This window comes from Callorhinus ursinus, unplaced genomic scaffold (genome assembly GCF_003265705.2).
Source record: "Callorhinus ursinus isolate GAN/ISIS: 27379988/994484 unplaced genomic scaffold, GSC_fseal_2.0 scaffold30, whole genome shotgun sequence".
NCBI lineage: Eukaryota > Metazoa > Chordata > Mammalia > Carnivora > Otariidae > Callorhinus > Callorhinus ursinus.
This window is the reverse complement of record NW_027397092.1, coordinates 13,914,843-13,941,343: the sequence shown is the minus strand read 5'-3', so window position 1 is coordinate 13,941,343 and position 26,501 is coordinate 13,914,843. Positions and strand designations below refer to the sequence as shown.

Genomic DNA, 26,501 nt, shown 5'->3' with positions numbered 1-26,501 from the left:
AAAGGGCTGTTTCTATTTCTAAGCATCCTACAGAAGAACTGTAGTATTTGGTAACACCAGTAGGAGAATTATCCAAATCTGAAGCTTCAGAGCAATTTCCATGCTACATTACTACTCTGTTGGCTTGATACCAATCAGGCCCTTTACTGTTTATTAAGCTCATATAAATAGAATGGAAAATAGTTTACAGTCTTTGACACTGATCTTCGCTTATGTCTTCAGTAAAGTTCCACGTAAGCTGATGGGAGTCTATAAATACCAAATAACAGCCAGAGGCATGGAACAGGGTATCACTTTGCAAAGAGAAGACAGACAGTTAAATGAGCCTTCAGAACTGAACATTTCAAGCAGTTTTCACATGTGGCTTCTGAATACTGCTCTGAACAATTCTGGGGAGTTGGAACATGGCCTTCAATGTGCATGGTTTTGAAATTTTCCTTTAAGATGCCATTATAAGCTGCAATAAAGCATTTCAGTATGCTCTCACACCTCAAAGTAGGTTATGTTTATTCAATGACTGCTTACTATGTCATATCTTTGGACTTAAAAACAGCTGTTATAACTGCAACACTTTAAAAGTGATATTTTATACGTGTGTATGTGTGTATAGAATAAAGAATTATATATATAATTCTTTCTGGAGTTTTCATGAAGAGAGGAGCAAACCAGATATATGAATAATGTGGAAAGGAGCTCATCTAGAAAATTCCATTCACATTCCAAGCAAGAATTCAGATAAAAATCTATTTCTCCTTTTACAACATATTGTCAATTCACTGTGCTTTACAGATGACATAAATATTTGATCCCAATCTTCCTTCCTGGAGTACACCCTTGAGATTGTGACATTAGAGTGATCCATGTAACGTGCCAGTACTTACTTGGCAGGCAGGCTTTGTCTTGATTTAAGAGACCAACCCTTTCCAAGATATGCATTAAACATGGATTTCAGCCAAATCTCAACACAGTGTATGTAAAATACCTGAATGTTAAAGCCATGCATCTTTTTTTCCTCTAAAAATAACTGTTCACTACAGCACTGATATCCTGTATTTAATTTTCCTAGCCATAGATTCATGTATTACATAAGAATAACAGAAATAGCCCCTTGCAGTTTAAAGTGTCATATGCTATGAAGACTTGGGATTTTTAAAAGAATCATATATTCAGTTTCTCCCATAGTGCCATGTAACACATGAAGACTACTGCTGTGTATTTTGTTTAACATATGGACTGATGTGTTTGATGGATATGTGTTGTAAAATTATAAAAAAGGTAGCCTACTAATTATAGAAATATTTATTATGGACCATTCTGATGATAGACATCACTTTTTAAGAGGTGAGGGCTTTTAAAATTGTAATTTCCAATTGCTTTAATATTTTAAATCAGCTCCCCTACAATCCTGTTGTTGTTGTTTTTTTTAATTTGGAAGGAACCTGTTTCCTTTCTCTTATTTCACTTCTGAATGAACAGGTTTCAAATGACTTTAATATTATTAAACTGCACAGCTAGTTAGAGGCAGAGATAAGATAAATCCTCAGAGGATCAGATGATAATTTTCCTTGTGTGAGCAGTCATCATTTCTACAACAAAAATTTATGCAACAAATATACACAATAGATATTTATCAGAAGCTTAATAGCTTAATATCTGTCAGTCTGTCCCCTAAACACAGGTAATAGAGAGAATACAGAAACATTAAAATCTGCTCTATTAGGGTGCTTGTGAGGTGCTTGGAAGGAGCACATACCCAATTTGGAGGATCAGGGGGACTCTTTTTTTCTAGAGAACTTGACATAAACTGAGTCCAAAAGAAATCAACAGGCACTTTTCAGGTAAATAAATGGTGGGGGTGGGGTGGGGGAGGGGAGGGAGAGAACAAAGCTTGAGAAATAAAAGGTATTATGCCAAGAAACTAGCATGTTTACAGGTCCAGATCTAAGCGAGCATGATGTGTATGAGGGATGGAATGGAAGTTGGTCTGGATGTGCTGGAGAACACAGAAGGGAATGATGGAGAAGAGGTGAGAGAAGCTAAAGGGGCAGGCCACCCAAACAACCTTAAAAACCAGGCAGTGATGTTTGAGATTGGTCCTGAGAGCAGTGGGTCTCATGGAAGGGCATTACTTGGCACAGTGGCTGACAGATCCAGCCTTTAAAAGGCAAGTCTGGCTGGAATGAGGAGCAGGGTTTGGAGAAGACTGTGGTCAGAGAGAGGGGAGGAAGCTGTTTGAGAATCCAGGTTCGAGAGAGTGCAGTCATGAGTGAACATGCTGACAGGAGAAAGCTTTGGATAAATAGGGCTTGCTACTTGATTACAGATGGGGGGAGACTGGCGAACAATGACTCTGGCTAAGTGGGAATGAGGTTGATCATGATGCCATTCTCTGTGAGAGAGCACCGTGAGAGAGGCAGATGGTAGCATTGAGAGAGAAAGGAAAGGGGCATGTTGAGTTAGAAAGAATATGTTGAGTAGAGATGTCCATGCAACAGATGGGTAAGCAATGAAGGGGCTTGGGATGGAGAGATCTGGGTTGGAGAGAAATATCTGTGTTCCTTTAGCATATAGATGATAAATAAAACCTAGTGAATAAAGTAATATTATCCCAAGGAGAATGTTTAGTGAGAAGAGGGGCCAGGACAGATCAGTAGAAAATTCCTGTAAGGCACATCATTCATTCAACCTAGTTTATTAAGTGCCTACTCTGTTCAGGTACTGTTTACAATGCCACACATACAGCAGTGCAAAAATAGGATAATCCCTGCTCTTCCAACAATTATGGGGGGCATATAATAAACGAAAGTAAAAGTATTATGGTGGATGGCGATGAATTCTGTGAAAAAAGAATGAAGCAGGGAAAGGAAAGGCACTGTGTTACTATTTAACAAAAGACCTGAAGGTGGTGAGAGACTGAAGCCTACTGATATCTGGAGACAATGTTACAGCAAGGAAAGCAAGAGCTTCCAGATACACTAGGACTTATTCTAGGAAGAGCAAGGGAGCCAGTGTGGGTGGAAGGATGACGGGGAACAGTGGAGATGAAGTCTCAAGGTAAGAAGAAGCCAGGTAGCAGAGCTCCTTAAGTCCTTCCCTTAGAAGGAATGAATATGGACTTCGAGCGAAATGGGAAGGTACCAGAGGCTTTTGAATGGAAGAATAACAGGACATGACTGACAATTTAAATGTTATCACTCTGGCTGTTGAGACTGAAGGAGAACACAGGCATAAAGACCAGTTAGAGGGCTTATTGCAATCACTGGGGAAGAGAAGGTGGCTTGGGCCAGGGTAGGAGTTCTGGTGATGTTAGGAAATGATCAGACTCTGGATGCACTTCAGAGATAAGGTTCATGTCCATAAAAAAGAGCGAAATCTTGCCATCTCTACCAACATGGATGGATCTAGAGAGTACAATGCTAAGTGAAATAAGTCACAAAAAGACAAATTCTATACAATTTCACTCAAATATGGAATTTAAGAAACAAAACAAATTAACAAAGAGAAAAAGAGACAAACCAAAAAACGGACTCTTAACTCTAGAGAACAAATTGATGATTACCAGAGGGGAGGTGGGTAGGGGGTGGGGGGAAATAGGTGGAGGGAATTAAGAGTACACTTGGCTTGATGATCACTGAGTAATATATGGAAATGCTTAATCACTGTATTGTACACCTGAAACTAACATAACACTGTATCTTAACTACACTGGAATTAAAAAAGATAAGGCTAGTGTGACCTTACTGATATTCTGAATGTATAGTAAAAGAAAAGAAAAAAAATGACTCCAAGATCTTGTCTAAGCATCTGGAAAGAGGAAGTACCATTTATTAAGAGGACAGTGTGAACAGAAGATTGTGCTTATCATTTCCTCTCAGCTGAGGAAACAGTATGTTTGGAGGCCATCATGGGGAAGAAAACAGGGCATGTTTGAGGCAGTAAAACAAGGCCAAGATCTGGAGTGCAGAGTGACAGGGAACAAGGTTCTAGAAAAGACATGAGGTAAGAGAAAGGAACAGATTACCTCCTCACCCTCTCACTATCAAACACGTAACACTACCATATCTATAATGGAGTAATCTGCCTTGTTATCTGGCTGTTGCCATTAGTGCTTCTATGTTCAGAAGCCTACATGAAGAGAAGGTTTCTGTCAGGTGCACTGAAATTGAGCAACAATGGAATTTAGGCTGTTGGCAGGTGTATTATTGAAATAAAGGAAAAGCACAGTACAAATTGACTAAGTCCAAATCAGGACAGGAGAGACTAGGGGCACGATGGTCAGGTAAGTCAGAAAATTTACCACCATGTTTGGTAACTGTAGCTCAAACCCATAGCTCACTGACTGACCATGGGCAGGAACTATCTTAAGAAGTTATTATTTCTAAGTAATTCTTTTTTTCAAAAAAGATTTATTTATTTACTAGAGAGAGAGCACAAGCTGGAGGGACAGAGAGAGAGAGGCAGAGAGAATCTCAAGCAGACTCCCTGCTGAGCATGGAGCCTGATCCTGGACTATGACTTGAGCCAAAACTAAGAGTCAGATGCTTAACCGACTGAGCCGCCCAGATGGCCCCCTAACTAATTCTTAAGTAATAAGGTAGCATATAATTTACTTAACATTCTTATTCTGAAATAACTAAAGATTTACAGGAAGTTGCAAAAATAGTACAGAGATCTCATATACCTTATTCCCAGTTTGCCCCAGTGGTTACACTTTGGTAACTACAGTACAATAGCAAACCCAGGAAATGGACATCGGTACAGTGTATACTTCTGGGCCATTTTATCACATGTGTAGATTTTACAATCACCAGCACAATCAATATATTCAAGAGTTTTATCAGCACAAAGTTCTACCTTATGCTACCCCTTTATAAGAACACCCATCCATCCTTTCCCCAGCACCATCCTTGACTTCTGGCAACCTTTATTCTGTTTTCCATCTCCACAGTTTTGTCATATATATATGGAACCACAGAATATATTATATATAACTTATATAAATGGAATAAGTTATATAAATGGAAGCACAGAATATTTGGTGTTTTGAGATTGGTTCTTTTCACTCAGCATAAAGCTCTGAAATTCACCAAGTTGCTACACATTTCAATAGTTTGTTCCTTTTATTGCTGCATAGTATCCCAGGGTATGGATGTATCTCAGTGTGTCTGACCATTCAGGTACTCAGAACTTTTTTGGTTGTTTCCACTTTTTGGCTATTGAAAATAAAGCTGCTATAAACATTCATGCATATGATTTTTTATGGTTATAAATTTTCACTTCATTGGGAAAAATGCCCAGGAGTATGTTTTCTAAATTGTATGAAAAGTGTATATTGAGTTATTTAAGAAACTACCAAGCTATTTTTCAGAGTGGCTGTACCATTTATATTCCAATCCGTGATGTATGAGATCAAGTTTCTCCTCATCCTCACCAGCATTTCCTGTTGTCACTTTTTTTCTTTTTAATTTTAGTTCATCTAACTGGTGTGTAATAATATACTCTGCATTTTTAAAAAATATACTTGGAGTCAGTGCTTGTGATTATTATAGGTCATTAGGGTTCAAAAAAAGAGAGCTCTGAAATATTTAGAATATAATCTGTATCATCTATTATATAATACTGACTACTACTTTAAAACATTTTGCAAATCTAGAAGTCTACTTAAGACGGTGGTGATGTGGGTTGTCATACCTTCGTCCATGACAGCTTGCCACTGAAGAACATGCTTTGGGTATGAAGTTCTAACACTATAGGCCTGACATTGCCAGTCTCTGAATCCAGGCAAACCTGCAGGACAAGGTGGATTCTCACATATTCTGTACTGTTTTCTGGGACCATTACAATCCCTTGCTTCAGAACCTAGCCTAGAAGAGATAGTACAAATAATCAATTTTATCTTATTTTAATGTTAACTATTCATTTAAAAAAATTAAAAGGCATTGAATTAATAAGGTATAATCCTTTATATTAAATCTACTTTTGAAAATGTGGATACGTTAAATGATTGCTAATGGAAGGAAATCCATATGCTTATTAAAAATCATATATATATATATATTTTTCCTATTCTCAATCAGTTTAACTTCTAAAACACATGAGAAATAAAAGCCAACCTGCCATGGAAATGGAAGAGTAAAGGGCAGAGGCTGGGGGCAAAATAGAAAGCCCGTGATTCCTGTGAAGGCGTTTGGTGTTTTTATATCCTTTCTTTAAAATTGCTTATGAAGGAATTGGGCCACTGAGCCCACACCAAGAGGAAAAGCATAAAGCTGAAATGATTTTCTCATGTGCCTCCCTGGGATCACTCTAGGAAGCATGGGGTTGAGCAAGCGGACCCTGAAATGCTCCCTATCTGCACACGTGCTTAGCACATCTTCATTTTTCAACACTCCTCACTTATACTGACGTTGATTTTGCTCTCCTTCCCTCCCTTCCTGAAGTCCCATCACCTTCCTGCCTTCTCGCAGTTCCCTTCATTCTGGACTTACTTTCCCTAATGCATGTCTCCTGCTCATTTAAACACACCAGTTTCTTTGATTTACTCAAGAAACCACCCCATGCAACATTTAATTCTTTGTCCTTAGAAGCGTTGGTCTTACTTTCTTCTTGGGAGATTTTTTTTATCATTTAAACAATTTGAGGGATTTTTCTGTTTCCCAACATGGAGTGGGGTTTGAGGGGCTTCTTTTGCTTTCCAACACTGTTTATCAGTAAGACCTTTGCCTTTGGAAATTGAGGAAAAAAATGCCCTCCCCCAATCCAGGAACTTTGGCGTTTACCCAGGACATTTGCGCTCCCGACTGCTGATCCCAGAACCGCAGGTTCGGCTACAGGGGCTCCACTCGCTCCACTCTCCGGCCACATGTCCAGGTGCTGAGGTCCTGCTGGTACATTCTCCAGCCTTACACCACTATTCCAAAAGTTATGTCTTAGGTGAACAAATCAGGGCACAACGGAAAATCATTCACTGGCCTACAGAGTCACTGGGATTGCGATTAAATCATGCCTCCTAGAGCCCCACACATACAAATTGAAAAAGACCAAACATAAGCTGGCACTTGCTTCTTGTCATAGTGATATAATGGTCCGTTCTCCCCGTTCTCCTGTCAGATCATACGGTCTTGTTACGAAAACAGCGCACCTGTATTTGCAGACAGCCCTGAGAATTCAGTACGTAGGACAGAGGTCAGGTAAAGAGGGAAGTTAGGGTGGCACAGCCACAAAGGAAAACTAATACAGTCTAAGAAACATAACAGTTTAAAAGGGACAAATGACAAAAGCACTGAGTCATACATCAGAATGGAAAATAAAACCTAAATGTTCTTCCATAACTGGACTGAAGCAGACATTTTAGCAAACCTAGCAACTGTGATTTGAAATATTGGTGGTCTTCTTTCCTTGTAATTAAAAAAAAAAAAGGATAATTTATTTTTAGCACTTTCCTTTATGCCTTCTTTCTTTTTTCTGAAAGAGTTCCCATCAAATATAAATGTTAACATTACAGCAAGTTTTCTTTTGAAAGCCGTTTACTTGAAAGACTTAAGCAAATGGATTCTATGAAATTCTGTCACGTCCAGTTATTCTGCAGCTTATTTTGTATTGATTAACTGAGAAAGATAACCATGAAAGAAGAGAAAGGAATATACTCATTCTCTTGTTTATATTTATATTTTCATCCACTTTAAACAAAGGCAGCTGAAGAGGCCGTTTCTGGGGCCACCAAAGAATGGGTGCCAAGACTTGGAAGGTAAATTATAACAATTTCTCCTTATTTCTGAAAAATCAGATATATCACAGTCATGGCAAACATGTTAAAAGTAAAATTAACTGAACAAAATCGTGTTGAGAATAATAAGTAAATATTAGCAAAATTCAGATTAATGACTGTAGATAGAGTTGAGCAAGCTGATCCTTCCAGATCTAAACAATTTTCTGCACTTAATAGCAACATGATTTATAAGGGATTTTGCAGAAATTACAGAAACACTCTAATCTTCACGTTTCCCATTTCAAAATGTGAATGATAATCATATTTACCTAATGGACTTTGCAGGAGTAGAATGAAGCACTAAGCACAATGCATCGCCCATACTAAACTTAATAAAAGTTAACAATAATTAATAATGATGACAAATTGTATGTACTATTATATTAATGTCATTAATAAGTTTCTAGAAGTCTAACCAAAATTCTATTCATTCTGATCTTAACTGATCTATATTTCTTTATAATTTATTTTGAGATTAGGTTTTTAAATGCTGTTTTTAGAGGAGAGAATTTAGAAAACTACGCTATATAGGTTTGTGTGAGCCCAGATTACGCTTTTCTAGGCAATAAAATAATTAGTTCCTGCAGATTTTTTTTCCAATAATGTCAGATTTTAAATTCAACCTCTTTTAGATTTCAAGAACTTTTAAATCTATGCTTGGAAAAAAAAATCCCAAAAGCTCAGTGTATTGATAGCACAGTACATTGAGATTTTGTATGAAGATTGTCATTAAATTGAGATTTTGTGTGAAGATTCAGTCTGAAAATTGCAGAAGGAGGGAAACCATGTCCTCTTAAACAATTTACTGGCGTTAAGGATTAACAATCTAACGCCATTCATGGAAAAAAAATCCAACATGAAAACTGTCAAACTTCAGTTGGTCCAATCATTCTGGCCTACTTGAAGGGTGTTTATGTTTCCCATCATGCATATCATAACTCTTTGCTCATTTAGCAGCAAGCTGGTGTTGAAAGGCTGGGCTAGCATTCAGAACAGACTAAAAATATGCTGTAAAAGACCAGCATCTGGGCTTGCACATCATTTAAACCAGACCACATGGGGCAGATGAAGAGAAATAGAGACAGATCTACAAGCCAAATTTGCATACACAAATCAGTGAAATTTAAAGAAAGCATAGTATAGTATTTAAAGTTCATCACCTTGCAGAGAACCAGATCTCTGGATGAAACCAGGGAGAACCTGCCTTTGTGTCTTCCAGGTGGTGTTGTACTTCAACACTGAGGGAAGTGTTAAATGTTTTGTTCAAATTATGATACAGTTTTGTTCCATTTGGTTTTTGTCTAAATTATTATATAATATATTCCATTTGGTTTATGTATAAAATGACCCTAATGATGCTTTTCATATATTTTCTGGCAGCATATTGTGCTTCATTTTTATTTTTGAGCCCCCCAAAAATGATATTACACCTGGTTTAAAAAACAAAATTTGTCATACCTACTAATTCAGTCTGATTTATGAAAATGCTAAGGAAATATAAAGTATAGGTTATTTCTGGGACAGTACATGATCTAAAAAATTGACTGTATTTCCATTCTGTCAAGTTTCTATGTGGACATGTCTGGGGAGTTCATGAAAACATCAGATTGGAAGAGGTCTGTGAAGATGACAAAGGGAACATCATTGTCTAAACAAATCTTGTGCATACATTGTTGGATGAGAGGAGAACAAAAGGCAACAAACTCTCTACGTGTGAGAGTAAGTGTGAGTGTAAGGATATTACAGTCGTTACATTTTCAATAAAGAATCATGATGGTAAATTTCAAGAATCTCAATTTAGGGAAGTAAATAACTAAAATATATTACATAGAATTCTTCAAAACAGGCTAAAATTTTACTAAATTTGTATTTAACTTTTCTTTCCCCTCCCCCAATTTCTAGCAGGTTTTGTCAGTGAAAAAACACAGATTTGGTTTTTACTACATCATTTACCAACTCTTTAGCATCTGTTAAATGTAGATGTAAACATAGGTGATAGAATTATAAAAAGAAGAGAAGAAAGAAAAAGGCTGCTTTTAATTTGGAAAAGGCTATGTAGAAAGTATAGATGAATCCCTATCTTTACAATTATTTTGAATCATAAAATTCTGTAGGCACCTTCTCAGACTTAATTATACACTCTTAGATGACCTAGTCATATAGCTAGATTAACATCACTCTACACTATCAAAAATTATAAAATTACACAATTTTGTAACAAATTGTAAAAAAAATTCCCAGTTTTGCCTCTTGGTTTGCAGTGTACCAGGCTAGCAGTGTTTTGTGTGAGGTTGAAAGCAATCAAATATTTTAGCACTACAGCACTCCTCAGCGAAGTGTTGGAAACTATTTTCATAATGGCCCCTAGAACAGCAGGAACAGATGGGTATTTGAAGAAGCCCACATGGTCTGAGGAACTGAGAAGTCCATTAGTTATTTCAATACACAAAGCATTACAGAACTGCTAAAAGAATATTATGAGCACAATTAGAGGGAAATAAAAGCATTTTACTTTTGATGAGCAATTACAATTTTGATGGCTAAAAGAATTAAGTTTATTTTAGAGACCTTCAAGAATGCAAATCATTCTCATAAATATCAGATGAAAAAAATAATAGCAGAAAAATACTGAGGACATCGGTTTATAAAAATGAAGGGATTTTATATTGCTAAACAAGAGCTAAGATGAATGGGTTGTGTGATGTTTGAAGAAATACGGCTGAATAGTTGGTTATCTTTGTTTATTAGGGTTTTCATGTTTCAGGAAAGATAAAAATTATAGCTGGGGCAGAGTTTTATGATTCCAGCAATAAATTACTCAACCTAATACTGTGAGGCTTTCCCAATATGCACACATTATTGTACTTTTGTGTATAATTAAAAAAAAAAAAAAACCAACCCAGATTCTGACTCTCCATATAAACTCACAGAAAAACATCTGGCCCTGTCTGTAAACAACTGGCTGATAATTCACAGAAATTCCCTTTCCAGAAAACATTTTTCTATTGATTGTATCTAGTGATAAAACATTTCTAGTCTTAAAGATATTTTGTACTTAAACAGTTGGTACATTTTTTTCTTTTTTAATTAGAGAAATCATAGAAGTAATAAATGATGACACGATTATGTCAAACAACCCAAAAGTGTCTGGGAAAATAATTTTATTTACCCTCAGCTACCCTTGTTTTCAGCCATCAACCCCACTTCCCTCTCAAGAGCTAACTACTAATTACAGTTTGGAGTTTATATTTTCGATCCATTTTCTAGGAGTTTAGTAATATATACAATGTATGTGTGTATTCATAACCAGTTTTTTGGTAAATATCAAAGGGTATCAAAGTATTAATTTTTCTGACATGCCTACATATTAACCATCATGTCTTTTAAGATCTTTTCAGTTTGTATGTATATATCTACCTCATTCTTTTAACAGCTACATTGTAACCATTCTCCACATCATGAATATTTTCATTGTTTCTCATGCTCATCATTGCAAATTGCATCCTTACCTAAGTATTTGTGTGTGTGTGTGTATTTACAGGCACACACGTCTATCTTTGTGAAAGACGTGCATTTCCTTTGCACAAAATTCTAGCAGTGGAAAGGCTGAATTTCCATAATGTTCATTTTTAAAAACAATGTGTTTTTAAGCTAGCATTCTATATAACTTCATTGTTTTCATTAAGTAATTCACTCCAAGTAAGCTTTGTTTCTTTTTAAATGTAACCAACATGTATGTTCTTCAGAGGCAAGGTTTCTGATCTTATATCTATAATGAGTAAAGTGATGAACCATTCCCCTTTCTCTTTACAGAATAAAAATTAGAAAATAATATAAGCTATTGAACTGTTATCTTTTGAGTAAGTTTAACTATCGCTATATATTTAGATGGGATCTACCTCCTTCATTTTCTTCAAAAGAAAATTATTTTTCAACAGCAATGATTTTGATATGAAAATCAAAAGAAAATTAATTTTTCCACAGCAATTACTGTGATATGGAAATGTGTATTAATAAATATTTCTGTAACTTTATGAAACATATTAAACAACTCAGACAGCCAAATATTTACTAATCTTCAAAATGTCAATTAGAATATTTTATTTATGATGTTTGAAATGACAAGGAAAAATTATACTCAGTGGCTTTTCTGAGACAATGTTTTATAACTGAAAGGATTCATTAGCTCAAGTTTGACTTTATGCTATTATTTGTGATTATTTACCTCTGTTTAACTTAAATACTAAAAATAAATTCATTTTTTTGGTTAAAGTGATACACATATCTTTCAATGTTCTCATAATCAACAATAATAAAAAAACTGCATTTATGTTAACCAGAGAAGCATAGATTTGGTAAAATATAAAAGTTAAAATTGAAAATACGTGAAATACTGAAAATTTTTTATGTATTTACTGAAGGTATTCCACTAGTATTAAGATGGATACATATATAACTGGCAGAAGAAAGTGTGAGTTTCTTGAGTTTCATTCCATGTTCTTAATTAACTTCAGACAACTCAGATGACTTACCTTACCAGCGTCACAATCAGTTCCATCCATTGGTGGATCTAGCTTCGTTCTGCATTCTTTCTCACCCTCTACCTTGCACCATAACCCTGTGCAAATAACATGCTGAAAACAAGGCCATAATAACTAGTAAGGAGAGGCATCATATTTTTGAGGTGAAGTCAATAATTTTTGAGAAAGCTATTTTGATAGAACAACAGAAATTGTTTGAAGAAAAATATGCTTTAGGTACTTTTCATTTAAACTTATCATTGAAATAGCATATGGCTGAGGTATAGTGATGAGAATATTGATACATTAAAAACAGAAAATCTGTTTAGTATATTTAAATATCTGTACATTTCTTAAATAAGACACATGTGATTTCTCAAGATTAAGTAGCTACAACAGAACAGTGTAGGCTAAAAACCATTATTTGTACCATTCCATGAACCAGGCTGGAAGAATAAAAGTGATGTGTTTGTGGTATGAATTTAGTGCCCGGTGTCCTAAAGCCTGTCCTCACTTACGCTCTGCTTTACAGTGAAAGGCCATGGTTAGTATTTCATTATTTCACCAAATGGCTTTGGCCCTTGACACAATACAGACTCTGTTATCAGTCATTTTTACCTCAGTCTGAATGAGTTCTAGGTCTCCAGGATACAATGCACTTTTTACCAGGGCAAAGTTAGAGGGAATTGCAAAGATCCTGGGATAAGGCAGCCCAGACATAGTAACTGTGAGAGAAGAGAACTCTGAAAACAGGCAGGAAGGAAGACTGTCAGAGACCTAAGCCCCAGCTTAGTGGGGCTGGCCGTCCCAGAGACAGAATGAGGCACACAGGACACATTCACATTTCATAGAAACAGGAAATCCGCGAGGGACATTTAAAGGTGATTAGGGTAATGCAGAGTGAAGATGACTGCGTTACCTATCCAGATACATGGAGAAGGTGGAGGAAGACAGATCAATAAAGAGAATAAGTCATGGCAATGTGGAAGGCAGAGTCTCAAACAAGATTTTAAAGTAAACAAGATTTTCAAGATTGAGAAAACAAGTCTTGAATACCACGAAGGGCGAGGGACTCCATATTTGGAGGGAAAAAAGAAGCCACTTAGCAGTTGACCAGTAGGTTGAGAAGATAAAAAGGCTATTTTAGGGGGTTTACTTGATGGTATAGGCAAAATAGATGAAAAATTGCCACAAAGTAAAAATTAGCTTATGACCCATACTTATTCAATACTTTGGGAAAGATATTTAAGTGACTGTCTTAAGCACGTTAGTTACAATTCTAATAATGAATTTGTCACAAGGCCCCAAATAATATTTTCCTATTCTTTCTTTCTTTAAAAATACAATTTCTCTTAAAAATTATATAATGTATGGAAAGAGTGGGATATATTCTATTCCCCTTATTTTATCTGCTGTGATAGCTTTTCCGCTTCAAAATACTTCATCCAAATATATCGCATCATATTTAGGAGATGATTTAATTTAACTTATATGCTTTGTTTATGTATGTATAACATTTACCAAAAATTCATCCAGGGATTTATTTAAAAGAATGTCAATGTCTAAATCAAATTGCTTCTCTGCAATATTTTAGACTCTTTCAAATAAACAGATAGGTTATCATGTACTTTTGTGCACACATTTATATTTGAATTAATGGATCTCTAACCTAAGAATCATAGTTTCTAAATGTATTTTTCCCCTTAATACCTTTCTGTTAAGGATGTCATTTAATCATGGGATCAAATGCTAAATTTGCCCACAAAGAACAAGTTTGCTTTATGTGTATTCAATAAATTTTAGTTGTATTATTACATGAGTTATTTTTGCCAAGCTCATTAGTTAACAAATGCATATGGAACAAAAAAGCAAATCTTGTATACTGTAGTTTTATAATAATACTGGCTTACTGAACACTGTTGGTGGTCTAAATTCTGACCTTCCACTATTATCTGCTATTCAAAACAGCAGGTACTCTAATTGATTCCCCCTTGAGGCACTGGGAGCATAAAAGCAAACTTGGCAGCTTTTCAAGATAAGCACAATCATGTAGAATAAATCGCTCAGAGAGGAGATCTCTTTACCCTTTATGTTCTGCAGGTCCAGGGATCTTATGGGAAGTAAATTACAGCCTCATTCTTAAAAATAACTCAGATCCAGGATTTCAAACTAAACTGTCAAAAGTAACACAAGAAAATGTTGAAGAAATGGTATGGACTGTTTTCACCTTGAGAAGTAGAATATCTCAGATGTGGATATGAGAGCTAATATCAAGCCCTTCTTAAGATATTACAAGGATACTATTAAGGGGCAAGGGACACCTGGGTGGCTCAGTCGGTTAAGAGTGCAACTCCTGATTTTGGCTTAGGTCATGATCTCATCGTCCTGAGATCCATCCCTGCCTCAGGCTCCCCACTCTGTATATGTTAGGCTAGAGTCAAATATTTTTTGCAACTGAATTGCTAAAAGCACTTAATGTATCAATTAAGAAAAGAACTTTAAAACTTCAAATGCTTTGCATAGGAATCCAGGACAGAAATGCACACCTCAGCTTTTCCTAGAAAAGTAATAAATAATGATGCAATATTATTTTCTAAAATTCTTCCATAATAAGAAAAGACCATTAAAAGCATATAACAGGAATTTGGATGTTTATCTCAAGTAGGCTTTTTAAAATGTTTACGTAAAAATACCATATAGTTTAAATGAACTAATTTAAGTGAAAGATTAAATGTCCATGTATAAAAATCATAAATTTTATCTTCAAAGATAACCTATACTCATATCTTTCTTTATAGCAAATAATTACATTAAGATATTCTGAAATTTATGTCAAAATAAAAAAATCTTGGGATGCCTGGGTGGCTCGGTCAGTTAAGTATCTGCCTTTGGCTCAAATCATGATCCCAGGGGTCTTGAGATCCAGCCCCATGTTGGGCTCCCTGCTCAGTGGGAAGCCTGCTTCTCCCTCTCCCACTCCCCCCGCTTGTGTTCCTTCTCCCGCTGTGTCTCTCCCTGTCAAATAAATAAATAAAATCTTTAAAAAATTTTTTTAAATTAAAAAAATAAAAAAAATCTTAGGTGCATACATACAGAAGTGACAATTAAATCTTGTACATGTAACTCCTTGTTCTACCACTTATATTACCTTCCAAAATACAATTTCAATAAGTTAACATTTGGTTGCAAATGTAATTCAGTATGGGATAATATTATTAAAAACATTCATTTCCATCACAGATCATCATAGTACTTTTAAGGGTAGAAGAAAAGAAAAAGGGGGAGAAGGGTATTTTAAAACACAGAAAACAAAGACTCTAAAGGAATAGTAAAAAGCAGGAATATAGTTCTTTGTAAATACTAATAAAATTGAAAATTAATAAAGAAAGAAGAGAAGGCAAAAAAACCACACCCTACTATTAGGAATAAAATGAAGGTATAACTACAGATAATGTCAAATTTAAACAAATAAAAAGATATGGACAACTTCCTGCCAATAAACTTGACAACTTACAGGAAATGAAAAGATATTTTAAAAAACTTACTAAAAACTTACTAAAATGGACTGAAGAAGAAAAAGAGAAGCAGAACTATTCTGTAACAATAAAATAGCTAAAAGTGATTGTTAAATATCTTCCCACAAAGGATACATCTGGTCCAAAAACTAACAGTCTTTCAAAAAACTTAGATTCTCATTTTACGTGAGCTCTCTGGAGAAGAGAAAAAGAAGGAACACGTTTAAACACACTTACAATATCCAAACTAGACAAGGATTTCAAAAGAAAATGAAAACAGTAATCTACCTTATTTATTAATCTAGATTTAAATATGCTAAGCAAGTTTTAACAGTAAAGCATTAAAAAAATGCAATGCCATGGCCAAGTTGGGTTTTTCTTCAGAACACAAGGTTACTATAATATCAGAGATTTGATGAATATAATCAAGTGCATCAATAACTTTAAAATCTATGATTTCTGTATCTATGGTACAAAGTACATAATGCAATTCAATATCTATTCATTAAAAAAAAAATCGTAGCAAACTAGCCACTGAAAGAAATGTCTTCACAATTACTGGACACCTATGAAACTCTACAACAAACAGCATGAAAAAGAGTGAAATGTTGAAAGTTTTCTTTTAAAATTAGGAAAATGGCAAAGATAGCATCTTGGCACCCACATCAGCAAGTGAGTACATGGTGTATTCAAACTGGCAAGAGGAAAAAAATAACTGTCAACATAAACTCCTGAACTCAGCTAAAATTTTATTCAGGACTGACAGTTAAATAAAGAGTCTTTCAAGGAAACAAAAACTGAGTACCACCAACCAATCTGCTCAAAAAGGAACTTCTGATGTATTTCAAGAAGGAATATGATCTCATAGGAAAGGACTGAAAAACAACAATGAGCAAAGAGACTGATAAAAATGAGGATAAGTCTAAATAAATGTTGAATATGGAAAGCAACAATAATTGGATTTTAGCCAATGTTATAAAACTTCCCCATAGTGGGAAAAAATACTGGAAATGTAGCTCATTTATATCTCAAAAACTTTATCCTTTAACAGAGAAGATTTGGCCCCTGGCAGTCAAATAAGCTTGATGTTTTTTCTCTTTTCCATCCTCTACTCCAAATATTTCAAGATCTTTAGTGGCAGAAGTTGAGTAGTAGACATGGGGAAAAATGCAGTCCAACCCCAGACAAAAAATGAGGCGGCAAGCTGCAAAGGACTCCTGAACAGAACACACCAGAAAGTGTAAAAGAGAGTCAGGAGTGAGAAGAAATGTAGAGAAAGGAAGATTTTCAGGACCTAGTTAATGAAGCTCCAAAGAAAAGAAAAAGAATGTAAAGTAAAAAGGAATTCTTTGAAATATTTCAAAGAAAAATGATGCAGAAATCCCTAGTATGAAAGAGAGAGAAAAAATAAAAAGATTCCCCTTTCGCAATGGTGGAGTCAGTTCCTTAAGGCCAACCATCTTGTAGATCACAACAATCATTTGTGGGCAGAATACAAAAAACCACCACCTGCTGGTTCTGGAGAATGAACAGAGGTAGGTGAACTTTTTAGGGGAGCTGAAGGGATTGGCACAAGTTGCGTTTACCAACTTTGTAGCTTTGACCTGACTATGAGCTGTGGTCATGGCATGACACTAAATGGCTAAAGCAACAGTGAGAAACATGCCATCTTTTTAGACTCATGAAGACAGAAACTGCTGTGGTGAAAGCTGTCAAAAACTGACTGGCCAATCTCAAAAGGAAGAGAGAGAAGCCTGTCATCAGCTTGCACCTGACCCACACATCCAGAGAACACACTCCGTATAGGCCAGATAAGGAAAAAGTGGACTGAAGATATGAACTGTTGTCCATGGTGGGTAAGACAAAGTTTCCAGTTTGAATCTAACACTTAATTCTCTGGGGAGGGGGAGGGGTGGTGGATGAGTGCGGAGAGGAGACACTCTTTAGAGGAATATAACAGAATTCAGAGTACCTGCAACAGGGTCAGCAAACTTACTCTGTAAAGTGCCAAAGAGTATACATTTTAGGCTGTGGCCATATGGTCTCTGTTGCAACTATTCAACACTGTCACTGTAGCTTGAAGGTGGCCAAAGAGAACATATGAACAAATGGCGGTGACTGTGTTCTAGTAAAACTTTATTTACAAAAGCAGGGAGCCAGTCCCCAGGCCACAGTTTGTAAGAAATTAATGTATTAATATATAATGTGTTAATGTACTCATATTGCAGAACAAAACATGTCTACACAAATATTCATTCACAAATGATCAGAGTAGCCTTACTCATAATAGCTAACATCCCAAATGTCTACTAAGGGGTGAGTTAATAAAGAAAATAGGTTATCTACCAGTGGAATACTCTTTACCATAAGAGAAAAAAACTGATTTCTGATACACATAAAAGCATATAATGAATGTATGATATTTTTAAATGCAGAGGAAAAACATGGTTTCTTTAATAGGAAGTGATAAAGGAGAAAAAGGGGAAAAATAGAATATAAATATGAAACACTAACACAAAACAGGTTGACAGAATAAAAATTCCAAATAAAACTAATTTAAATAAACGCAAAAATATTAAATTAGTTGATGAAAATACAAAAAAAAAACCCTATTACATTGGTTTAAACAGAAAAATACTGCTTTTCTCTAGTAGACATATCTATATCTGATCCATATCCATAGGTATATTTATATCTGGAAAGGCTGAAGATATAGGTATGGAAAATATTAGCCAGAATAGAAGTTTTAATGTCAGACAAAATAGATTTTAAGGCACAAGTCGTAATAAAATGGAAAAGGAAAAAAGGATCAAGCAAATGAAAAACTGTGTGTATATACCTAGTAATATAAATCAACATTATTTAATATATATAATTCTCCACATGAATAAATTAAAAAACAAATCCAAAATGTCTCTGGTGCTAAAGAAATATTTAAGCTAAAAGAAAGGGAAAGTACTATATAAGATTTTAATTCCAAAGTAGGGAAGAATGAGTAGAAGATGGCAAAACAAGGAAACAAACAAAAAAATATAAATAGCACAACCTTCATGGGAGAATTTGATGGATTCGTCCACCTCAAAATTAAGAGACAAAGGACAGTGTATAAAAAGTTGGTATACACACAACAAACACACTATTGCTAAGGCATAAGGAATTTTTACCTAGAACATAGAACTGCAAATCAGCAAGAAAAAAGCCAGGAAACTGAAAAAATGGGTGAAAATGTAAATAGGCAATTTACAAAGATATGGACTTAAAAAGCTAAAAGCCCGTGTCAATAAAAAGTCATGGGAAAAAATGAGTTCTAGGAAAAGAAGTAGCTGGATTATGCGGTCAAGTAAGTTGCCATGAAACTCATGTCCTCACAGACTAGGCAGTGCTAAAGCTTGAAGGATAAGATTTAGCTTTGATTAGAATACAACACATTCAGGAAGGGGAGTAAATCGGATGGGGAGACGAACTAGTTAGAGTAGTTTTACTGCTCTTATAGGAAGGAAGGATTTAAAATTTGCAACTTCATCAATCTTTTTTTTATTTTATTATGTTATGTTAATCACCATACATTAGTTTTTGATGTAGTGTTCCATGAGTTATTGTTTGCGTATAACTCCCAGTGCTCCATTTAGTACGTGCCCTCTTTAATACCCATCACCAGGCTAACCTGGCAACTTCATCAATCTTGACAACATGTTTTATCAGTGATGCTATCTTAATTGCTCTAACAATTACTAGCCATCCAGGGCTATTTGATGCCACGTCTTTTCAAGTCCAAATTCCTTGTTGCCTCTGGAATTTCACAAGGCCAGATCAAAGACTCAGCCTTTTAGAATTCTTCATATGCTACCTCATTTCAATGGCAACCTCTTCACTGGATCAAATGAGAGGTTTTAGAAGTCCATTGCCTTTGATGTACCAATTCAATATAAGAAAAATGTGAAACTGGAACTTTCCTCATTACTTTTTTAAGTCACCATATGATTTGATCAAAACAGGAAGCTTTCTATATGATATAATATACATCCAATTCACTATATGCCTACTCCAAAACCAAAGGCAGATCCTTAGGTTCCCTGGAGGTCTTCAGGTTTTTAGCACACTTCCTTCTCACTCAAAAAATGCAACTCTCATGTAGCCACTCCTTACTGTTTCTAGGGAAACACCCATACTTCTGAATTCTGAGCCAGGGTAAGTAAGTTCAGGAAGCTACTATGATGACTTGATGCTCTTTGGAGCTGGCTCAGCCAAAAGATGCCAGATGGCCTAGAAGTACCAACTGCTTAGGACTCAGGAACCAGCCTTCAAGAAGTTAGCACATTAAGTCAGAAGAGTGAGCTATTATTACTGAAGGTTGAGTTGTTTCACAATCATTTAAACAATGTCTTTATGCCTCAACAGATGCCTATTCCTTTAAACATTTTGCAGATGTAAGTTATGATCCTAAGGGTAAATTTACATCATTAATTAGATCAGCATGCATGTAATGTTGGAGTCTCTAGCACTTGTGTATAACTATCTGTTTATACATATGGAAAGCCATATTTCTTAGCTAATTCAAATACTGCAGACCAACTGCCATTGTCTCTAAGATTCTACCAGAGACACACATGTAGAAGAGTTGCTATGAATCCTCACTCCATGCAGCCTGATACTTATTTCTAATTGATGGGAAATGGGATGATCATAGGACGCCTGATTAACTCACATATAAGATGTGAAACATAAGCCATCTGTACTTATAGTTGGTTTTTGTGTAATCACTGAGTTAATACTGAATAACATTTAGTTTATCTTAATGCTATCCTGACGTATGATATATCCAAGACTTGACTATGAGTGAAAACTTAGAATCATTATTCCGTCATCCAACTGGTTCACTTCTTCATTTAACATATATTTATTGAGCACTGTTTTAGGTGCCAGAGGGACAGTAATAAAAAGGACTGATAAATAATTTCTTCGATGTTACCAAGCCTGTCTTCTAAGAGACTCGTTTTGTTTATAAAGGGCTGGATGACTGACTAGCAGGTGTGGTGACTGCATGTGTATCCATGTGTGTGGCTTAACCAGGAGAACTCTCCAATATTCTATACTTCACAACTATTTCCCTTATATTTTTAAGTTATACCTCCTGACACTTATATGTTCAGGGATTTCCAGATGGCTCCAACTCACAGAGTACCAAATCCGGTGGGAAAAACAAAAATTACATATTCTCAGGCTTTACTCCCCTCTTTTCCGCCCTTTTCATTTCCACTTTGAAAAATGTCTTCACCGAGCCCCCATGATCTTGCTTTCTCTTGGTTCCCTTCCTACCAACAGATGTCTTCAGAGTTTTACTTGGTGGTTTCTCCTTATGTTCCTCATCTCCAAATATGGCAGTCACCAACTTCTCTGTCTCTCCCTTGTCGTTTTCATCTAACTCCGTTCTTGCTGTAATCATCTAGCATCACATCTTCAATGTCACCTACTTATTGATGACTCCACATAAATATCCATCCCGGACCAACTTACAGCTCTAGCTGGATGTTGAATGAGCATCTTAAACTTGAAACGTGACTAAAACTTCATTCCAGGGCATTCTGCTTTTTCTTTTCTCTTTCCATATTCCTCCCACGATAAATGCATAGCCTGCTCTCTCACTGCCTTCAGATCTCAAAATAAATGTCATTTTCTCCAGGAGGCCTTCCCAGATCACCCTATACAAAATAACATCACTCCTACCCTCCCAATCCCTGGTTTTACTCCTTATTCTTCTTACCTGGGTTTACACCCCTCCAAAACATTTATTACCAACTGACATGTTATAAATGTATTTGCTAAAATGTATTTATAAATGTTTTCACCTGTTTTTTGCAACAAAAATGTAAGCTCCATGAAAGGGGGGGGTCTTTGTTTCCTGCTCTATTATTAGTGTACAGAGCTGTGCTTGAAAAGTAGTTGGAACTCAAGAAATATTTATAAATCAGTGACTGTATTTGTAAATAATCTCTTCAATGGCTCTATTGATCTAGGCACTACACTTTGTACTCTGCACTAATTTGGAATTGAACTCATGATTTTCAGGAGTTGTATCAGAAAATCATTGTGGAATCACAGAGGTCTGTTCTCTTAGCTCTAAGACTCAGAAGATAACATAGTCCAACTTTTTGTTCCATAGAGTGTGTCTCAAAGAGAAAAAAAATTTTGACTAAGGCTATACAACTAAGAGGCAGAAGCATTATTAAAGACTGGGTTCATGACCCTCCAATCAAACCTTGTTGCTTTTCCACAGCAGTTCAATTCTTTCAGGATTGTTTTCAAAATAATTTTTAATAAATATTACACACAGGTAGAAATAAAGAAAAAACTGATTTTATCAATAAAAATGTCAGACACATAAAACTTGAGGGTAAAAAAAGAATATTTCTGAATACCTGAAACTTAATTGTATTTACAAAATGCCTAGTTAAAAACACAGCAACATCCTACGACACTGAGAAATACAGATTTAAAGTCCTGTAATAAACACATTTTCAGAGATGGAAGAAACTCCATGCAGGTAGGCTAGTGAGAAATAACATATAATAGAGCAAAATAGCTTAGAAAAATTAAATAAGTCAATTAAGATATTTCTTAACCCTGATCACACAGATGCTGTAGCAGAAGAAACAAAGTCAGTTAAAACACAGGATATGATTTATGATTTTTTTTGAGAGAGAGAGAGAGAGCATGTGATGGGGGGGGTCAGGGAAGGGCAGAGGAAGAGGGAGAGAGACAATCTTAAGCAGGCTCCATGCTCAGTGCAGAGCCCAATGTGGGGCTTAGCCTCATGATCCTGAGATCATGACCTGAGCTGAAATCAAGAGTCAGACACTGAACCGACTGAACCACACAGGCATTCTGGGATCTGATCTATGATTTTAACCCTTAAAGAAGTTTGAGTTCCCTAAGAGGCAGTAAAGCACAGTGGTCAAAATGTACTCCATTGTTTGGATCTGCACCTAACCCTCCCTCCTGATGGGTATAAGAACTTAACAGAGTTATTTAACTTCTACAGGCCTCAAATTTTGTTTGTAAAATTTGTTGTAAAACAGGGCTGAGTAATAACTATGGCATATAATATCTATAGGAATCAAATTAGATCATAAATATAAATAATCGATGTACATGAGGCATTTTTTGAGAGTTCAAAATATTGTAGAATGGTATTAGTACAATTTAACTAACTGCAATATAAAATAATTTCTAAAAGCTCTTAAATACAATGCTTGTGAAAAATAATCTAAAATTTACCAAAATCATGTTGGCGGTTGATCATTTGCAGAGTTTTTCTAACATTTGGGGTACCTTCTAAAACATGAAAAATTTACATTTATCAGCACTATCAATTCTCTATATCGCATGAACTGAAACTAGCTTCTACATAATACTACAATGGAGAGCCGAAAGAGCCTAGTCTGTTTTCCAAAACAATGCGAATTTCAGCACATGGAAATGTACCTCAAAACACTCATGTTGCCATGAAGATTTAAGAAAGAAGACTATAACCCACTTTTGGATTGTTTGAAGGCCCAGAATGAGAACAGAGTGAACACGAAGGTCAGGGAGGTATCAGGGACAGACTGTACAGGGTCAAGTTGCCTACTATTGAATCATCATACCTGAGACTAAGTCTCAAGGACCCATAACTTTGCCACGTACAAACCCTTGGGAACCAACTCACAATCACACACCTACACCAGCAGTTCCTTTTTTTTTTTTTTTTAAGATTTATGCCTGTGTGTGTGTGTGTGTGTGTGTGTGTGTGTGTGAAAGAGAGAGAGAGAGAGAGAAAGAGAGGAGGGGCAGAGAGAGAGAATCTCAAGCAGACTCCACACTGAGCATGGATCCTGACGCAGGGCTCAATCTCACAACCTCAGATCAGGACCTGAGCCAAAACCAAGGTCAGTTGCTTAACTGACTGAGCCACCCAGACACCCTGCCAACAGTTCCTTTTGAGCTCCACTATGGCCAGATGGATTCTATAGTCTACACATCTTTTGACATGTCACGTTTAAGGCAATTCCAACTCCTTCATACATTCACTTATATTAATCTTAAGTCACTCACTCACTGAATGCCTACCATGTGCCAGCCACTGGGCTAGACACTGGAGAAATACTCTCTGACCTCCTGGAGCTTACCCACCAGTATGGGAAATGGATAAGAAGAAAATGGTAAGTGAAAAACTCCTTGGATAAGAACTACAAAGAAGAAAAAGCATCAAATATTTCATAATGCCGTATGCTTTTTTTACTTATAATGGATTTTAATTATGCTGCTAGTACTCCAAAACAGCATTATCTTCAACAAAACCAAAGTCCTTTGAGGCAATCACAGAAACTTAGGCAGAATGAAATACAGCCACCAACTAGCTCTAAGCATGACTATCAGTTTATTCCTTTAATACAAAGTGTGTGTTTGTGTGTGTGTGTGTGTGTGTGTGTGTGTGTGTGTGTGTGTGTGTGTTGGGAATAGATGGGCAAGTAGGGGATGGGCAGCCAAAAGAAAGAAGAAAAGAAAGAAGGGAAAGTAAGAAGAGCTAAAATTCTTATATCAATTAAGAAGGTCATTTTGCGCAATCCTTCAGACTTCATATTTTCTAGACTGGTACCGTTTGCTGCTCTGAATAATTAGTGACCATTTGCATATTAATATATAGATATTGCAATCCTATATTTACCCCTTTCCTGTAGTTCAGCTATTTAAAAATGTACTCTCTAGTTTTTGTTCTGGTAGAACATATTTTTAACATTTTATTTTCAGGGTTAAAAGATATAATTCTTCCTCCCCAATTCATGTTCATGTATCTTTTCCATTATATTTTCACCCGGTTACCTACCATGTAAGAAAGTAAAAGATTTAAAATAGAAGCACTGAACTGGCACAATGTAAATACTTCCTTGACTTCGGTGCCCATTTTTGAAATTGAAAGTCTTGGGTCATTCCTTCCTGACTTAGATTAAACGTCCACACCTTATTTCTATCACTTCCAAAAGTGCTAGGGGAGAAAAACGCAATAACCTTTTTTTAGAAAATCTCTCCTTCCAAGATTGGGGTGCTCTCAAAAGAGCCACAAACTCTGAAATAAAGTTACCTTTCCCACCTCCAGTCAATGCTTCTAAACAATGAATGTGAACATACACTTAAAAAATTGCATCTGGACACAACCCTTACCTGCATCTCTTGACAAAAGGAAGCCAATGGCCCAAAGAGAATCTGACATTGCTCGTCAGCAGTGTATGTCATCCCTGGCAACTTGGAGGGAACCATCACGGAATTGACACTCTGGGGGTTTGTCTGTAGCAAGCAGTTACTGGCCTTTGACCTGGCAAAATGCAGATATGTGTTAAAATTGTGAATTTCAAGTAAAAACTTGTTATAATTAGCATAGCAACAGGAAACATTTTTATAATGTTAAAAATATGTTCTTACTTTGCTTTATAAGTTATACTGAATATCCATAGAAATCATCTCCTATATGAGAATCATTTAGGTACAACTATGTAAGATAATCCTAATAATATTAATATTCAAGTAAACAGCATGTTTTGGATTATAAAGGTCTTTCATAGGAATTAATTCAGCTAATCTACATAACACGGTAAAGTGATTATTATTATACACACTTATAAGATGAAGAAGCTCAGACTAGGAGCAAAACTTGCCCAAAAATAATGTGTAAAGGTAAGAAATCAATTATATTTGGGGGCTGAGAGAATATATGGAAGGCTCTGTCAAGTGAGTATTAACAGTACCGATATTTTAGTACTTGACATTGTAATACAACTTCCATTTACAAGGTGACATTTAATTTTATCATGCATCTGATCCTTGTGAAGTCAGCCATACAAAATCACGCATGTTCCTGAGGAACTACTCAAGGGTTACTGTTGCAGTGAGGTGGTGAGATTTGATATTACAGGTTCTGCATACTGTTCTCTACACCATTCACAGAATGTACTGCACATAGCTCACACCAGAGCTATGGTATGGTAGAAAACATTGTATTTTGGTGGATTTTAATATTCACTGAACAGAAAAAATAGGCTTGCCAACTGAAATCGTACGGAAACCTGAATAAAATTTATCTGCATAGTGAACTTAGCTAGCTAGGTGCTCCTCTCTACATTTGTGAGACTTGTGCATACTTGAAGCATCTCTCACTCACTTTGTATGTCATGTACTATTTCAGCTGCTCCTTTAATACCAAAGGGATAAGTAAATAACAAGGGCTTTAAAATGAAAAATAAAACAATAATCATATTTTTCATTTCTTTTTCCAACCAGAGAGACACTGCTTCCGCTGTTGAAAGTGGGAAAGATGAGAATGAGGACTATTATAATGGTGACAACGATGTATTAATGAAAAAAATTCAGAGTTTAGAAGTATCACAATGGAAGAGTGGAGCTTTTGTTAGAGGTTCTTTGTGATAACAGATGTGCTGAGTGATGAGCAATGAGAATGTTTCCACAGGGAAATTTTGAAGAGGCAATTAAATACTGTGACAGATAATTTTCCAATCTTACGAATCATCTTGCTCATTCTTTTATAAGAAAATGTGGAAACTAAGAAGCAGATGGGTTAAATAATATGTTCCAAATCACACTATGAGTCAGTGGGAGAGCCAGCATTGGAACCGACTGTCTTGATCCTTAATCTGGTGTCTTCTCCAC

General features: G+C 35.8%; 1 protein-coding gene across 1 annotated transcript in view; it reads right to left on the bottom strand.

Moving 5' to 3' along the window:
• The window catches only part of ADAMTS19 (ADAM metallopeptidase with thrombospondin type 1 motif 19), a 252,836-nt gene that overhangs the window by 90,797 nt on the left and 135,538 nt on the right, over nt 1-26,501 (bottom strand). Inside the window, exons 10-13 of the mRNA XM_025860822.2 lie at nt 25,002-25,152; nt 12,301-12,402; nt 6,780-6,910; nt 5,692-5,864 (exon numbers count right to left, since the gene is read on the bottom strand). Of these exons, the coding sequence (XP_025716607.2) occupies nt 5,692-5,864; nt 6,780-6,910; nt 12,301-12,402; nt 25,002-25,152 (557 nt within the window). The remainder of the gene's footprint in view (nt 1-5,691; nt 5,865-6,779; nt 6,911-12,300; nt 12,403-25,001; nt 25,153-26,501) is intronic.